The sequence below is a fragment of the Hemiscyllium ocellatum genome, chromosome 50, assembly GCF_020745735.1.
Source record: "Hemiscyllium ocellatum isolate sHemOce1 chromosome 50, sHemOce1.pat.X.cur, whole genome shotgun sequence".
Classification (NCBI taxonomy): domain Eukaryota; kingdom Metazoa; phylum Chordata; class Chondrichthyes; order Orectolobiformes; family Hemiscylliidae; genus Hemiscyllium; species Hemiscyllium ocellatum.
Genome location: NC_083450.1, coordinates 1,545,004 through 1,563,570, shown reverse-complemented (window position 1 = coordinate 1,563,570; position 18,567 = coordinate 1,545,004). Strand labels below are relative to the sequence as shown.

The 18,567-nt window shown below is 57.3% G+C and overlaps 1 protein-coding gene and 1 pseudogene across 1 annotated transcript; one reads left to right on the top strand and one right to left on the bottom strand.

Annotated features, from left to right (window-relative positions):
- The first annotated feature begins 156 nt into the window (after positions 1-156).
- LOC132805511 (leucine-rich repeat and immunoglobulin-like domain-containing nogo receptor-interacting protein 3) lies at positions 157-3,925 on the top strand. The gene is made up of 2 exons (XM_060820622.1): positions 157-220; positions 1,141-3,925. The coding sequence occupies exons 1-2, from the start codon at positions 157-159 to the stop codon at positions 3,033-3,035; spliced, it is 1,959 nt and encodes a 652-aa protein (XP_060676605.1). The 3' UTR covers positions 3,036-3,925.
- A 5,163-nt stretch (positions 3,926-9,088) lies between these two features.
- Positions 9,089-9,689, bottom strand: LOC132805509 (uncharacterized; annotated as a pseudogene).
- Between the last annotated feature and the right edge of the window lie 8,878 nt (positions 9,690-18,567).

The window sequence follows — 18,567 nt, the reverse complement described above, 5'->3', positions numbered from 1 at the left end:
AATGAGGTAATTGTCATTTTTAAATCAGAAGCTGCAACATTTTAAACACCTGTATAGGAGGCAGCGGGAATACTCACCACCCATCCCTCAGCCTCAACCATAGCCCAAACAAACCGGGGGACAGCAACTAGGAACAGGGCAGAGTAATGGGGCCGAATGACAAGTCGAGGGGGCTGCGAAGGGGGGACATATGGGATGGAGGAGGTTGAGGGGGATAACGGTGAGAGGTGGCTCTGGAGCAGCACAGAATATCCGTGATTTCTGAGGCGGGAGGGGGAAGCATCCTCTGGAACGGGAAAATGCCCACCTTCGACTCGGTAACTCTCACCCCAGGGCTACCCTTGACTGTCCCGGCCAGGGGCTACCGGGCTCAGAGAGGCAGACTGGGGGGGGGCTACAGACGAAGAAGTGACACCCAGCTTCCTCTTCACATACTGTTGAGCAGCTGAACTGACCGTGTGTGTGTGAGAGTGAGAGTGACAGAGAGAGCAGGGCAGGGTCACTCCCAGCCCTTCATCTCACCGACTCTCCCCAGCCACTGGGTACAGGCTGGAGCAAAGACTGGTCCTCACAGGTCCGTATATCCCACCAGAGAAGAGAGAGGTGGTGGTGGGGGAGGGGGAGAGAGAGAAGGGGGGGTGAGGAGGGTGGGGGGGGTGAGGGGGAGGGGGGGGCGAGGGAGAGGGGGTGCGAGGGAGAGGGGGGTGCGAGGGAGAGGGGGGTGCGAGGGAGAGGGGGGTGCGAGGGAGAGGGGGGGTGCGAGGGAGAGGGGGGTGCGAGGGAGAGGGGGGTGCGAGGGAGAGGGGGTGCGAGGGAGAGGGGGGTGCGAGGGGGTGGGGGGTGCGAGGGGGTGGGGGGTGCGAGGGGGTGGGGGATGCGAGGGAGAGGGGGGTGCGAGGGAGAGGGGGTGGGGGGTGCGAGGGGGTGGGGGATGCGAGGGAGAGGGGGGTGGGGGATGCGAGGGAGAGGGGGTGGGGGTGCGAGGGAGAGGGGGTGGGGGTGCGAGGGAGAGGGGGGTGCAAGGGAGAGGGGGTGGGGGTGCGAGGGAGAGGGGGGTGCGAGGGGGAGGGGGGTGGGTGTGATGTGAAGTGAGCCAGCCCCCTCCCTGACCCCCCCCCCCCCCCTCTCTCTGTGTTTCAGGGCCGGAGGGCGGTGTCGGGAGCGGGTCCCCGGGCGGGGCTGGCGGCCTCTCCCCCCCCCTCCTGCTGCTGCTGCTGGTGATCCCGGGGCCCGGCCTCCCCTGCCCCGCCCCCTGCCGCTGCTGGGCCGACAACCGGACGGTGGAGTGTTCGGGCCGGGGCCTGGAGTCGGTGCCCGCGGGGATCCCGGGGGGGACCCGGGTGCTCGACCTCAGCCGCAACCGGCTCCGGCGGCTGGAGTGGCCGCGGGGCTCCGGGGGGCCGGCGGCGCGGCGGCGGCTGGAGGAGCTGGACCTCAGCGGGAACCTGGTGTCGGAGCTGCCCGGGGGCGGGGAGGGGGAGGAGGCCGAGGCCGAGGATGGAGGGGCCTGGTCCGGCCTCGGGCAGCTCCGCCGCCTCCGCCTGGACGGTAACCGGCTGCGGTACCTGTCCCCGGGGGCGCTGGGCCGCCTGGCCGCCCTGGAGAGCCTGGAGCTCGGCTCCAACCCGCTGCCGGCGCTGCTGGACCTCACCTTCCGGGGCCTGCGCCGCCTCGGCCGCCTGGAGGTGGGAGGCCCGCAGCTCGGCTACCTGGGCCCGAGGCTGTGGGAGGGCCTACCCGCCCTGCGCCTGCTCACCGTCACCGGGGGCTCGCTGCCCGCCGCCCCGTCCGCCCTCTCCCTGCAGCCGCTGGCCAACCTCAGCGCCCTCCGCCTGCTCGGCCTCGCCCGGGTCCGCCGCCTCCCCGCCGGCACCTTCGGGCCCCTGGCCGCCCTCCGCCTGCTGCAGCTGGACGGGTGGTCGTCCCTGTCCGAGCTGGAGGAAGGCAGCCTCCGGGGGCCCGAGCTGCTGCTGCGCCTGTCGGTCACACGCTGCAACCTGAGCTCGGTGCCTTACCTGGGCCTGCAATCCCAGCCTGCCCTGCGCTGGCTGGACCTCTCCCACAATCCCATTCGCGTCATCCGCGCGGGGATGCTGCGCCACGTGACCCGGCTGGAGGAGCTGCGATTGGTCGGCGCCGGCCTGCTCGCCGTCCAGCCCGAGGCCTTCCGCGGGCTGCTCTACTTCCGGCTGCTCGACGTCACGTCCAATCAGCTCCGCAGCCTGCCCGAGAAGGCCTTCCGCTCGGCGGCCGGCCTCCACAGCCTGGGCCTGGGCGACAACCCGCTGGCCTGCGACTGCCGCCTGCACTGGGTGGCCCGCCGCCGCCGCCGGCTGCGCTTCCTGGGCCCGGCGCCCGCCTGCCGCACCCCCGAGGCCCACCGCGGCCTCCGCCTCGACCGCCCGCCGCCGCCCGGCTCCTTCCTCTGCAGCCGGCCCCGCATCCGCGACAAGCGGCCGCAGCGCCTCTCGGTCCGCGAGGGCCGGCCCGTCACCTTCCGCTGCTCGGCCGACGGTGACCCGCCCCCCGACATCCTGTGGCTCAACCCCCGGCGCCAGCGGCTGGGCGCCCCCACCCCGGGGCCCTTCCCGCTGCCGGGCCCGGCGCTGGGCCGCAGCCGCCTGCTGCCCGACGGCGGCCTGGAGATCGCCTCGGTCCGCCCGCAGGACGCCGGCATCTACCGCTGCGTGGCCCGCAACGCCGGCGGCAACGACACCGCCTCGGCCACGCTGCGGGTGCGGCCGCTCTCGCCGCAGGAGCTCGGCGTCTTCCGGCCGGCGGGGAGGGGCGGCGTGCGGCCCGGCTACCCCTTCGACACCCAGACCCTGCTGGTCACCACCACCATGGGCTTCGCCTCCTTCTTCAGCGTGGTCACCGTCTGCTTCTCGCTGCTGTTCGCCTGGAGCCGGGCCAAGGGCCCGATCAAACACAACAACATCCAGGTGGACTTCGTGCCGCACGGGGGCGGTGGCGGCGGAGGAGGAGGAGGAGGGGGGGAGGGAGACGACGCCAAGTACAACATGAAGATGGTGTGAGGGAGGAGGAGGGCGTCTACTCGACGTGATGCCGTCATGGCGGGCGTGACGTCACGCCGTCAGCGCGCCACGTGGCCCAGAGCCCACTTCACCTGGAGCCGCCCTTTGGACGCCATGTCGTCATCGCCTCACGCGGACACGCCCCCCGACGGTAAGCCCCGCCCCCCAAAGTCAATTGGAGATGGTAGTGTGTGCTGCTGGAAAAGCACAGCAGGTCAGACAGCGCCCGGGGAGCCGGGACATCCATGTTCCGGGCAAAAGACCTTCATCGATAATTGCCAATGAAGGGTTTTTTTGCCCAAAACGTCGATTCCCGCGCATGCCGGACGTTGCCGGACCTGCTGTGCTTTTGCAGCCCAACCCCCAATCATCTGGAGAGCCGCTGCTTTTACGTCATGTCGTCATCGCTCGGCGTTTTTCCCGTACCCTTTACGTCATGCCGTCATCGCTCGGCGTTTTTCCCGTACCTTTTACGTCATGCCGTCATCGCGCTCGGCGTTTTTCCCGTACCTTTTACGTCATGTCGTCATCGCTCGGCGTTTTTCCCGTACCTGTCGCGTCATGTTGTCATCGCGCTCGGTGTTTGTCGCGTTCCTTTTACGTCACGCCGTCATCGCGCTCGGCTTTTGTCCCGTACCTTGACGTCACGCCGTCATCGCGCTCGATGTTCGTCCTGTACCTTTCACGTCATGCAGTCATCACGCACGGCGTTTGTCCCGTACCTTGACGTCATGCCGTCATCGCGCACGGCGTTTGTCCCATACCTTTCACGTCGGGGCGTCATCGCGCACGGCGTTTGTCCCGTGTCGTCATCACGTCGATGTTGCAGATGCGAACGTCATGGCCGTGACGTCACCTGAGTGTATCAATTAAAGTGAATTTCCTGGGAATTGGTTGATTGTGTCAGTCTGTCAGTGACGTCAGGCCCTGCACTTTATCATCAGGGAAACAGAGCCTTGTGTCCATGTGGTCCCCACCCACCAGATTCCCCAAATAAACCTCATGTAAGAGCCGAGGGAAGATGTGGCGCCCAGGCTCTGGCAGCATCTGTGAGGGGAAAGGATCTGTTCCAGGTCCTTCTGTAGAACTGGACTTGTTTTCTCAGTGAGGTTCCGGGGGAGGGAGAGTGTTGGAGCCGACAAAGCGGGCAGCAGGACTCTTCTCCTTCTGGGTCTGTACTTGATGGAGCTTAGAGCCATGGGGCGGATGCAACAGAAACTTACAAACTAGTGGACATTGGGAAGATGTTTCCATCGAAAGGAGAGAGCTGAAAATGTGTTGCTGCAAAAGTGCAGCAGGTCAGGCAGCATCCAGGGAACAGGAGAATCAATGTTTCAGGCATAGCGGCACGGTGGTTAGCACTGCTGCCTCACAGCGCCTGAGACCCGGGTTCAATTCCCGACTCGGGCGACTGACTGTGTGGAGTTTGCACATTCTCCCCGTGTCTGCGTGGGTTTCCTCCGGGTGCTCCGGTTTCCTCCCACAGTCCAGGGATGTGCGGGTCAGGTGATTTGGCCATGGGAAATTGTCCGTAGTGTTAGGTAAGGGGTAAATGTAGGGGTACGGGTGGGGTTGCACTTCAGAGGGTCGGTGTGGACTTGTTGGGCCGAAGGGCCTGTTTCCACACTGTAAATAATCTAATCTAAAATTTTCAGCTCTGATCTCCAGCATCTGCAATCCGCACGTTCTCCATTAATAGGAGAGACTTGGGCACAGCCTTAGAGTAAAGGGAAGACCCTTCAGAACAGAGATGAGAAACGTGTTCATTCAGAGAGTGGTGAATCTGGAAATCAATTGGCAGAGAAGGCTATAGAGGCCAGGTGCTTCAGTATGTGTAAGGCAGAGTTGGATTGGTTCTTGATTTTCAAAGGTTATGGGGAGGAAGCAGGAGAATGGAGTTGAAAATATTATCAGCCGTGATGGAGAAGGCTGGATGGGCTGAATGGCCTCATTTCTGCACCTATATCTTATGGTCTTTCTTTTTTCCTGGTCTCAACCTGCAACATCTCTCACTGGCTCCTCTCACAAGCACACAGTTTTTCCTTACCCCCTCACCAAGGAGCGTGTGATACTCAGGAACAGTTTAAGTTGCTGCACACCAGGTGTTTCCTGCTCAGGAACAGGCTGCAAGCTTGTTGTAAATGAGTAGGAGAATGGGTGACTCATTGCAGGGCACAGAGCTGGCTGTGTAAGGTGAGAGCATGACTAGCTGTGTACGTTGATTTTTAATATCTGTCCAACTCATCAGCAGGTTTCAACTATCACTCACCTGTACATTCAGGTCGAACAACAGCTTGTATTTATACACAATGCCTGAGGTGTTGTCAAACATTAGAAAGTGTTAAACAGGCGACCATCAACTAAAATGTAACACAAAGCAGGCAAGAAGACTAAGTGTTGTGTTAAAGAGGTGGGTGTTGAGGGATATTTGAGGCAGGAAGATTCTGGGAGGGAATTTAAAGCAGGGATGTTTAACAGGCCCGAATTAGATAGGTGCAGAGCTCCTGAAGGGTAATGCTGAAGTGAGCGACCAAAGTCAATGAGAATGGTCACTCGTGATGGACGAAGATCAGGAGATGTGCAGCAAAACTCGATGGTGATAGGAGGCAAGCTAGCAGCAGTAGAACTGTCAGGCCCAGAAGTAGCAAAGGCACAGCTAGACAGACAGGGAAGGGCCATGTTCAGAGAGTGGAAGTAAATGTTTCTGATAATGCAGAGAATGAATAGGACAGCGTGGTTGTGAACTGTCTGTTTCAACCTCAGGCAGTAATTGAGGAGAGGAATGGAACTGGAAGGAAATTGAATTTGTGGCGGAGAACCAAAGGTGATGGCTCCTGAATTCCCTGAATTTCACTTCAGGAAACTTGCCCTATGTGTTGACCAGCGATTGTGACAGGCATGGAGGTGAGGTTGAGTGGGGCAGGGGAGTGGTTCACTAGGATGGAGGCAATATTGAGGAATGAAGGTGATGTTATGTGGGAGAGAGGTAATGTTGAAGGACAGGTGAAGTTGAGTGGGTTGGAGGTGAGGTTCATTGGGATGGTGGAGGTGGTGTTGAGGGACAAAAGTGAGGCTGAGTGTGATGGAGGAAAGGGGATGAATAAAGGTTAGATTGAGAGGGATGGAGGTGACATTGACAGATTTGGAGGTGATATTGAGAGGGATGCAGGTGAGATGGGGCTGGTGTTAGAAGTCCTAGATATGACCTGCAACACTTTGGATCATGTTACTGAGCACAGTTTGTTCTCATTCACCTTTCTGCTCACATCCAGCCTCCTGTCAGTAACTCTCACAGCAGCTGGGGAACAATATAAGATGAGAGATTGACAACGTGTCACAGGTAGAACAGTGCAAATATACAGGCATGGGGGAGCAATCTTCCTCAAATTCATTCTTCTGCACAGTCACTGCCAATTTCTCTTCGCTCTATATAGTCGTATACACTGATGATGGTGATGCTGCTGCTCCTTTAATTGGGTTGTATTGTCCGTGGCTTTTGTTTTAAAGGTGGTTTTATGACAGGTTCTGAAATGTCTGGCTTGATGAACTTGAAGAAGCTTTTAAGTTTAAAAAAAACACTTGCACAACGAAAGGGGCGTGGCCAGTTCACCCAGAAGAAAGAACCTTACAGCACAGAAACAGGCCCTTCAGCTCCTCCAAGCCTGCGTCTCCCAGCCCAGCGTCTCTCTGGTTTGGTTTGGTTTTATATGTCTGGCTGTTCAGAGCAAGCAAGCAGTTTTAAGGCTGCTGGTCAAAGATCTGGAAAAAGTTATTCCATGCTGAATCTCTCTCCCATCTCTCTGAAACTCTCCTCCAAAACCCCCGTGTTTGATTTTACTTTTTTGTCAAGGGGTTTTTACAGGGATTATCGGTCGGGTTTTCCAATAGGTTAAGTTATTCAGTATTCTGTTCTATTTCCTTTGAGTTTCATTTAGTAAACCTTGCAAATAAATTCGGTTTTGTTCAAAACTAAGTGGTTGGGCCAGCTGCATCCCTCCTGGAATATCCACATTACACCTGCTCAAAACAACTCGCAAAGTTAGGGTTCGGGTTACTTTCTTGAAGTGTTTTGAGGGGGGGGCTGGCAACACATAAACTATATTCCCACCCAACACCCTTGCCTAGTCTCTGGCACATTAACAGGGATCCTTGGTCTTGTCGTCTGTCTAACCCCAATTGCAGAGATATTTTCATGAACAAGGCCACTGGACTGTTTGAATCAAGGTTTGTTCTATAATTGAAAACAGGACTATCAACAAACACAGCATGTTTGGGGTTGGTTAGCTCAGTTACTTGGACGGCTGGTCTGTGTGACAACAATTCCTTCTATCGGCCGAGGTCACCATTAAAGGCCCTGCTTTCCTGACCTTGTCCCTTGCATAAGACATGGTGACCCTCTGATAAAAGTCACAATTAGTTATCTCTCTCTCTCTCTGATAAGCAAGTCATCAATTGTCTGGCAACTTTCAGTTTCTGGGAGGTTGGTTGTGACTGTAATCTGTCTTTTCTCCCACCCCTCTTTCTCCTTCATGATTTCTATCACTGTTTTATGTCCTTTACCTCTCTCTTCATCTCTTGTATTTTGATTTCTTTCTCTCCTTCCTGATTCTCTTTCTCTTGTACCTCTCTTTACCTCCCACCCACCTTGCAGGAGGGTCTCATCACCTTATTCTCTGCTCCATGGATTGAATCACCGACAAAGCCGCATTTTAACGTTTTGAGGAAGGGCCTGGACCTGAAATGTTAAACGTGATTTCTCACCACAGAGACAACCAGACCTGCTGAGCTTTTCCAGTAATTTCTGGTTTGGTTTGCACTTTCCGGTTGCATGGCTAAATTACCATCCAGAGGGAAAGCCAAGGGGGGGTCGTCATTAATCCAACTGATCATCGCCAGCTTTTCAGATCATTCAGCTCATGTAATATTCTCACTTTGGAGTGATTTATGGGGGAGTCCTAATTTGAGTAAAGAGTGACATTAATTGACGAGGCCTGAAAATTAACCTCACTGCTGAAGGTAAACCTACAGAAATCTAACCAGTTTATACCCGGGCATGCTGGCATTTGTCCATCAATGGGAAGCTGGGACATTCAGCACAGTGGCTATTCTGTGACTGATGCTCAGGCTGACCAGACCAGGACCTCCGGGACTAACAGGCAGGATACTCACCTGGGTTTACACTCCCATCTGGAGTTGCAGTTCTTTGAACACCCAGACCATATTGAGTCCAATGGGCTACACCATATCACAGAAAAAACCCCTCTAGTTTTCATTCACGGCCATCACCATGTCTTTGAAAGGTCTGGGAAATATGTAGTCAGCGACACACAGCAAGATCCCATAGGTAACAACGAGATGCATAGCCAGATCAGTGAGGTCTTTCTTTTTAGCAGAGGGAGTACTGCTGGCCTAGGTCACGGGCAAGAACTCCCCCCCAACCCCCACCCCCACCCCTTCCCATGCCCCACCCCCAACCACCCCACCCCCCCCATCCCACAACCCCCCAACTCCCCCGCCCACAACCCCCCCCACCATCCCCCCAACCTCTTCCCATCCCCCACCCCAACCCCAACCCCCCACCTCCCCTGCCCCAACCCCCCTCTCACCCCCCACACCATCCCCCAACCCCCTACCTCCCCACCCCACCATCCCCAACCCCCCCCACACCATCCCCCCTACCTCCCCACCCCACCCTGCCATCCCCCAACCCCCCCACACCATCCCCCCAACCCCCTACCTCCCCACCCCACCCCGTCATCCCCCAACTCCCCCCACACCATCCCCCAACCCCCTACCTCCCCACCCCACCATCCCCAACCCCCCCCACACCATCCCCCCAACCCCCTACCTCCCCACCCCACCCTGCCATCCCCCAACCCCCCCCCACACCATCCCCCCAACCCCCTACCTCCCCACCCCACCCCGTCATCCCCCAACTCCCCCCACACCATCCCCCAACCCCCTACCTCCCCACCCCAACATCCCCCCACACCATCCCCCCAACCCCCTATCTCCCCACCCCACCATCCCCCAACACCCCCACACCATCCCCCAACCCCCTACCTCCCCACCCCACCATCCCCCAACACCCCCCCCACACCATCCCCCCAACCCCCTACCTCCCCACCCCACCCCGTCATCCCCCAACTCCCCCCACACCATCCCCCAACCCCCTACCTCCCCACCCCACCATCCCCAACCCCCCCCCACACCATCCCCCCAACCCCCTACCTCCCCACCCCACCCTGCCATCCCCCAACCCCCCCCCACACCATCCCCCCAACCCCCTACCTCCCCACCCCGTCATCCCCCAACTCCCCCCACACCATTCCCCCAACCCCCTACCTCCCCACCCCAACATCCCCCCACACCATCCCCCCAACCCCCTATCTCCCCACCCCACCATCCCCCAACACCCCCACACCATCCCCCAACCCCCTACCTCCCCACTCCACCATCCCCCAACACCCCCCCACACCATCCCCCCAACCCCCTACCTCCCCACCCCACCCCGCCATCCCCCAACCCCCCCACACCATCCCCCCAACCCCCTACCTCCCCACCTCACCATCCCCCAACACCCCCCACACCATCCCCCCAACCCCCTACCTCCCCACCCCACCCTGCCATCCCCCAACCCCCCCCCACACCATCTCCCCCAACCCCCTACCTCCCCACCCCACCATCCCCCAACTCCCCCCACCCCCCACTCCTTCCAGGGAACCTTTGAAACCTTGCACAGACCGGAGCGTTTCGAGGTGCAGCATTCCTTCAGTACACGAGTGAATACTAAACTGGATCCTGGGGGTGAGAATCCGAAACACAAGTATCAGCCCCTGGCTTTCCTTCCTGCAGCCTTTCGGTCCCTGTGCTAGTTGGAGCTTGCTAAATGATTGAGGTCAGCTACAAGCAGGGACCTGGAAATATGTTTGACTCCAATCTCGAGAAGCAGAAACCATCTATTATTTACTAAGTGAGCCATTAAGGCATTAGGAAAGCTTGACAGGAGCTGAAACTATCCGTTTTAATAGATCTCACCCAGATTGTTATTGACAGTCTACAACAGATACAAGGGACACAGACCATTGCTGCTCAAATAGGTCTCTTCCCTCTGAAGATGCAGATAATATTCCCAAGGCAGTATGCACCACCCCCCAGGATTGTGCGGAACTAGAGCCACATGCTGGTGAATTGAGTTTCCACCCCTCAGCTATGGGCTCAGGGGAAATTCTTTCCTCAGTGCTGAAGCTGATGTTTTAAGTTGGGTTGGGATCCTCTCCTTCTGGGTTCCTAGTACAGATGACCGTACTGCTGATAAAGCCACAGAGGTCGTGTGTGACAGCAGTGAGTGGCAATGGCTTCATCCATTGGCAACTGGGCTGAGTTTCCAGGCCAGAGTGTGTTTGTCAAGAGTAGGTCTGTGTTTACCAGACATGGGTCTGCATTTACCAGGGACCGGGATGTGTTTACCAGGGACCGGGCTGTGTTTACCAGACATGGGTCTGCATTTACCAGGGACCGGGCTGTGTTTACCAGGGACCGGGCTGTGTTTACCAGGGACCGGGATGTGTTTACCAGGGACCGGGCTGTGTTTACCAGACATGGGTCTGCATTTACCAGGGACCGGGATGTGTTTACCAGGGACCGGGCTGTGTTTACCAGGGACCGGGATGTGTTTACCAGGGACCGGGCTGTGTTTACCAGACATGGGTCTGCATTTACCAGGGACCGGGACGTGTTTACCAGGGACCGGGCTGTGTTTACCAGACATGGGTCTGTGTTTACCAGGGACCGGACTGTGTTTACCAGGGACCGGGCTGTGTTCACCAGGGACCGGGCTGTGTTCACCAGGGACTGGGCTGTGTTTACCAGGGACTGGGCTGTGTTTACCAGGGACTGGGCTGTGTTTACCAGGGATTGGGCTGTGTTTACCAGGGATTGGGCCGTGTTTACCATGGAGTGGGCCGTGTTTACCAGGGACTGGGCTGTGTTTACCAGGGACCGGGCCGTGTTCACCAGGGATTGGGCTGTGTTTACCAGGGACTGGGCTGTGTTTACCAGGGACTGGGCTGTGTTTACCAGGGACTGGGCTGTGTTTACCAGGGATTGGGCCGTGTTTACCATGGAGTGGGCTGTGTTTACCAGGGACCAGGCTGTGTTTACCAGGGACTGGGCTGTGTTTACCAGGCATGGGTCTGTGTTTACCAGGGACCGGGACATGTTTACCATGAATTGGGCCATGTTTACCATGGATTGGGCTGTGTTTACCAGGGACTGGGCCGTGTTTACCAGGCATGGGTCTGTGTTTACCAGGGACCGGGACATGTTTACCATGAATTGGGCCATGTTTACCATGGATTGGGCTGTGTTTACCAGGGACTGGGCCGTGTTTAACAGACATGGGTCTGTGTTTACCATGGATTGGGCTGTGTTTACCAGGGACTGGGCCGTGTTTAACAGACATGGGTCTGTGTTTACCAGGGATTGGGCTGTGTTTACCAGGGACCGGGCCGTGTTCACCAGGGACTGGGCTGTGTTTACCAGGGACTGGGCTGTGTTTACCAGGGATTGGGCTGTGTTTACCAGGGACTGGGCTGTGTTTACCAGGGATTGGGCCGTGTTTACCATGGAGTGGGCTGTGTTTACCAGGGACCAGGCTGTGTTTACCAGGGACTGGGCTGTGTTTACCAGGCATGGGTCTGTGTTTACCAGGGACCGGGACATGTTTACCATGAATTGGGCCATGTTTACCATGGATTGGGCTGTGTTTACCAGGGACTGGGCTGTGTTTACCAGGCATGGGTCTGTGTTTACCAGGGACCGGGACATGTTTACCATGAATTGGGCCATGTTTACCATGGATTGGGCTGTGTTTACCAGGGACTGGGCCGTGTTTAACAGACATGGGTCTGTGTTTACCAGGGATTGGGCCGTGTTTACCAGGGATTGGGCTGTGTTTAACCGACACGGGTCTGTGTTTACCAGGGACAAGGCTGTGTTTACCAGGCACCGGGCTGTGTTTTACAAGCACCAGGCTGTGTTTACCAGGCACTGGTCTGTGTTTACCAGGCATGGGCTGTGTTTACCAGGGACCGGGACCTGTTTACCAGGGACAGGGCTGTGTTTACCAGGGACCGGGACATGTTTACCAGGGACAGCGCTGTGTATACCAGGCACTGGGCTGTGTTTACCAGGCATGGGCTGTGTTTACCAGGGACCGGGACGTGTTTACCAGACACGGGTCTGTGTTTACCAGGGACTGGGCTGTGTTTACCAGACACGGGTCTGTGTTTACCAGGGATTGGGCTGTGTTTACCAGGCACCGGGCTGTGTTTTACAGGCACCAGGCTGTGTTTGCCAGGGACTGGGATGTGTTTACCAGGGACAGGGCTGTGTTTACCAGACACGGGTCTGTGTTTACCAGGGATTGGGCTGTGTTTACCAGGCACTGGTCTGTGTTTACCAGGCATGGACTGTGTTTACCAGGGACCGGGACATGTTTACCAGGGATTGGGCTGTTTACCTGACACGGGTCTGTGTTTACCAGACATGGGTCTGTGTTTACTGGGGACCGGGCTGTGTTTACCGGGGACCGGGCTGTGTTTACCAGGGACAGGGCTGTGTTTACCAGGGACTGGGCTGTGGTTACCAGACACAGGTCTGTGTTTACCAGGCACGGGCTGTGTTTACTGGGGACCAGGCTGTGTTTACCAGGGACTGGGATGTGTTTAACAGGGATTGGACTGTGTTTACCAGACATGGGTCTGTGGTTACCAGGGATTGGGCTGTGTTTACCAGGCACCAGGCTGTGTTTACCAGATATGGGTCTGTGTTTACCAGGGGAAAGTGAGGTCTGCAGATGCTGGAGATCAGAGCTGAAAATGTGTTGCTGGAAAAGCGCAGCAGGTCAGGCAGCACCCAAGGAGCAGGAGATTTGATGTTTTGGGCATAAGCCTGAAGAAGGGCTTATGCCCAAAACGTTGAATCTCCTGTTCCTTGGATGCTGCCTGACCTGCTGCGCTTTTCCAGCAACACATTTTCAGCTCTGTGTTTACCAGGCACTGGTCTGTGTTTATCAGGCACCGAGCTGTGTTTTACAGGCACCAGGCTGCGTTTTACTAGCGCTGGGCTGTGTTTACCAGGCATCGGGCTGTGTTTACCAAGGACTGTGCTGTGTTTACCAGACCCAGGTCTGTGTTTACCAGGCATGGGGCTGTGTTTACCAGGCACCAGGCTGTGTTTACCAGACATGGGTCTGTGTTTACCAGGGACCGGGCTGTGTTTACCAGGGACAGGGCGGTGTTTACCAGTGACTGGGCTGTGTTTACCAGGCACCAGGCTGTGTTTACCAGACATGGGTCTGTGTTTACCAGACATGGGTCTGTGTTTACCAGTGACTGGGCTGTGTTTACCAGGGACAGGGCTGTGTTTACCAGACACAGGTCTATGTTTACCAGGGACTGGGCTGTATTTACCAGGCACTGGTCTGTGTTTACCAGGGACCGGGATGTGTTTACCAGGGATTGGACTGTGTTTACCAGGCACCGAGCTGTGTTTACCAGACATGGGTCTGTGCACCAGGGACTGGGTTGTGTTTACCAGACATTGGTCTGTGTTTACCAGGCATGGGCTGTGTTTACCAGGTACCGGGCTGTGTTTACCAGGCACCGGGATGTGTTTATCAGGAACGGGCTGTGTTTAATGGGGACCGGGCTGTGTTTACCAGGCAGCGGACTGTGTTCACCAGGGACAGGGCTGTATTCACCAGGGACCGGGATGTGTTTACCGGGGACAGGGCTGTGTTTACCGGGGGCCGGGCTGCGTTCACCAGGGACCGGGCTGCATTCACCAGGGACAGGGCTGAATTTACCAGGGACGAGACTCTGTTTTACAGGCACCAGGCTGTGTTATACAGGCACCGGGCTGTGTTTACCAGGGACTGTGCTGTGTTTACCAGGCATGGGCTGTGTTTACCAGGGACCGGGACGTGTTTACCAGGCACTGGGCTGTGTTTACCAGGTACCTGGATGTGTTTATCAGGAACGGGCTGTGTTGAATGGGGACCAGGCTGTGTTTACCAGGGATTGGGATGTGTTTACCAGGCACCGGGCTGTGTTTACCAGGGATTGGGATGTGTTTACCAGACACAAGTCTGTGTTTACCAGGGACCGGGATGTGTTTACCAGACACAGGTCTGTGTTTACCAGGCACCGGGATGTGTTTACCAGGCACCGGGCTGTGTTTACCAGGGACAGGGCTGTGTTTACCAGACACAGGTCTGTGTTTACCAGGGATTGGGCTGTATTTACCAGGCACTGGTCTGTGTTTACCTTTCATGTGCTGTGTTTACCAGGGACAGGACGTGTTTACCAGGGACCGGGTTGTGTTTACCAGGGACCGGGACGTGTTTACCAGGGACCAGGCTGTGTTTACCAGGGACCGGGCTGTATTTTCCTGGCACCAGGCCGTGTTTACCAGCGACTGGACTGTGTTTACCAGAGATTGGGGCTGTCAATGCTAGTCAGGCACTAAGTTGTATTTACCAGGCACTTCAGCTCCTACAGCCTGCTCTAAACAAGACCAGAAAGACTATTCGAACACAAGGCAACATTCCAAAACACTTTCATTTCGATAAAGCTGTGCTGTGTTGATTTGAAAGCTCTGACCTGGATTTGCAGCGGAGATATTCACGGACAATGCTGCATGGTTTGTATCCTTCAGTCAGTGAACAACTGATTGAATTAGCTCTTTTCCAGCTGAGTCAATTTGCATTAAGGTCAGCCAGTTTATTTTACTAACAATTCAGTCAACAATGAATCCCACAGAAAATCTGGGAGCACTTAGCCGCCTTCTCCTCTCACGCAGGCTAATCTTGAGCTTTGTACTGTGATTCCCTGAGCGACTCACTGGCCTTCAACCTGACACTGGGACATGTTTCACTGAACACCATTGACTGACGGGGGTGAGGAGGTGGCAATCCCATTAATGGGCTATCTTCAACCATCGCAATTGTGAACAAAGTTCAGGATGTGGGAGTTCCAAACTCCCAATTTGATTAACAGGCTGACATCTGCAGAACACGAATCAAATTAGAGTTGATCTATAAGAAACCAGCTTCACTGGTATTGACGATGATAAATAATATCCCACAGGGAACAGCTCTAACAGCACACCCACAGCCCCAATATCGCACCCGCAGCCCCAATATCGCACCCGCAGCCCCGATACCGGACCCACAGCCCCAATACCGGACCCACAGCCCCAATACCGGACCCACAGCCCCAATACCGGACCCACAGCCCCAATATCGCACCCGCAGCCCCGATACCGGACCCACAGCCCCAATACCGGACCCACAGCCCCAATATCGCACCCACAGCCCCAATACCGGACCCACAGCCCCAATACCGGACCCACAGCCCCAATATCACACCCACAGCCCCAATATCACACCCGCAGCCCCGATACCGGACCCACAGCCCCAATACCGGACCCACAGCCCCAATACCGGACCCACAGCCCCAATACCGGACCCACAGCCCCAATACCGGACCCACAGCCCCAATATCACACCCACAGCCCCAATATCGCACCCACAGCCCCAATATCACACCCACAGCCCCAATATCACACCCACAGCCCCAATACCGCACCCGCAGCCCCAATACCGCACCCACAGCCCCAATATCGCACCCGCAGCCCCAATATCGCACCCACAGCCCCAATACCGCACCCGCAGCCCCAATACCGCACCCGCAGCCCCAATATCACTCCCACAGCCCCAATAACGCACCCGCAGCCCCAATACCGCACCCGCAGCCCCAATACCGCACCCGCAGCCCCAATATCGCACCCGCGGCCCCAATATCACTCCCACATCCCCAATATCACTCCCACATCCCCAATATCACTCCCACATCCCCAATACCGCACCCGCAGCCCCAATACCGCACCCGCAGCCCCAATATCGCACCCGCGGCCCCAATATCACTCCCACATCCCCAATATCACTCCCACATCCCCAATATCGCACCCACAGCCCCAATATCACTCCCACATCCCCAATATCGCACCCACAGCCCCAATATCGCACCCACAGCCCCAATATCGCACCCACAGCCCCAATATCGCACCCACAGCCCCAATATCGCACCCACAGCCCCAATATCACTCCCACAGCCCCAATATCACACTCACAGCCCCGTTACCGCACCCACAGCCCCAATATCACACCCACAGCCCCAATATCACACCCACAGCCCCAATATCGCACCCACAGCCCCAATACCGCACCCACAGCCCCAATATCGCACCCACAGCCCCAATATCACACCCACAGCCCCAATACCGCACCCACAGCCCCAATACCGCACCCACAGCCCCAATATCGCACCCACAGCCCCAATATCACACCCACAGCCCCAATATCACACCCACAGCCCCAATACCGCACCCACAGCCCCAATATCGCACCCACAGCCCCAATACCGCACCCACAGCCCCAATATCGCACCCACAGCCCCAATATCACACCCACAGCCCCAATACCAGACCGAGAACACCAATATCACACCCACAGCCCCAATATCGCACCCACAGCCCCAATATCGCACCCACAGCCCCAATATCGCACCCACAGCCCCAATATCACACCCACAGCCCCAATACCAGACCGAGAACACCAATATCACACCCACAGCCCCAATATCACACCCACAGCCCCAATATCGCACCCACAGCCCCAATATCACACCCACAGCCCCAATATCGCACCCACAGCCCCAATACCGCACCCACAGCCCCAATATCGCACCCACAGCCCCAATATCACACCCACAGCCCCAATATCACTCCCACAGCCCCAATATCACACCCACAGCCCCAATATCACACTCACAGCCCCAATACTGCACCCACAGCCCCAATATCGCACCCGCAGCCCCAATATCGCACCCGCAGCCCCAATAACGCACCCGCAGCCCCAATACCGCACCCGCAGCCCCAATACCGCACCCGCAGCCCCAATATCGCACCCGCAGCCCCAATATCACTCCCACATCCCCAATATCGCACCCACAGCCCCAATATCGCACCCACAGCCCCAATATCGCACCCACAGCCCCAATATCGCACCCACAGCCCCAATATCACTCCCACAGCCCCAATATCACACTCACAGCCCCGTTACCGCACCCACAGCCCCAATATCGCACCCACAGCCCCAATATCGCACCCACAGCCCCAATATCGCACCCACAGCCCCAATATCGCACCCACAGCCCCAATATCACTCCCACAGCCCCAATATCACACTCACAGCCCCGTTACCGCACCCACAGCCCCAATATCGCACCCACAGCCCCAATATCACACCCACAGCCCCAATATCGCACCCACAGCCCCAATACCGCACCCACAGCCCCAATATCACACCCACAGCCCCAATATCGCACCCACAGCCCCAATATCGCACCCACAGCCCCAATATCGCACCCACAGCCCCAATACCGCACCCACAGCCCCAATATCGCACCCACAGCCCCAATATCGCACCCACAGCCCCAATATCGCACCCACACCCCCAATATCGCACCCACAGCCCCAATATCACACCCACAGCCCCAATACCACACCCACACCCCCAATACCGCACCCACAGCCCTAATATCGCACCCACAGCCCCAATACCAGACCGAGAACTCCAATATCACACTCACAGACCAATATCACACCAACTGTTATGATATCACATCACCAGCTTTAATATTGACGAACATCTTCGATCTCATACCGACTCAGTCAGTGCTGAAGCAGTGACACATTGCTGGATGTTCAGCACTGAGGGACTGCCGCATTGTCGCAGGGTCAGTGCTGAGGGAGTGCCGCACTGTCGGAGGGTCAGTGCTGAGGGAGTGCCGCACTGTCGGAGGGTCAGTGCTGAGGGAGTGCCGCACTGTCGGAGGGTCAGTGCTGAGGGAGTGCCGCACTGTCGGAGGGTCAGTGCTGAGGGAGTGCCGCACTGTCGGAGGGTCAGTGCTGAGGGAGTGCCGCACTGTCGGAGGGTCAGCACTGAGGGACTGCCGCATTGTCGGAGGGTCAGTGCTGAGGGAGTGCCACACTGTCAGATGTTCAGCGCCGAGGGAGTGCCACACTGTCAGTGGGTCAGTGCTGAGGGAGTGGGCACTGTTGGATGTTCCGTGCTGAGGGAGTGCCACACTGTCAGTGGGTCAGTGCTGAGGGAGTGGGCACTGTCGGAGGGTCAGTTCTGAGGGAGTGCCACACTGTCGGAGGGTCAATGCTGAGGGAGTGGGCCCTGTCAGAGGGTCAGTGCTGAGGGAGTGGGCACTGTCAGAGGGTCAGTGCTGAGGGAGTGGGCACTGTCGGAGGGTCAGTGCTGAGGGAGTGGGCACTGTTGGATGGTCAGTGCTGAGGGAGTGCCGCACTGTCGGAGGGTCAGTGCTGAGGGAGTGAGCACTGTCGGAGGGTCAGTGCTGAGAGAGTGCCGCACTGTCGGAGGGTCAGTGCTGAGGGA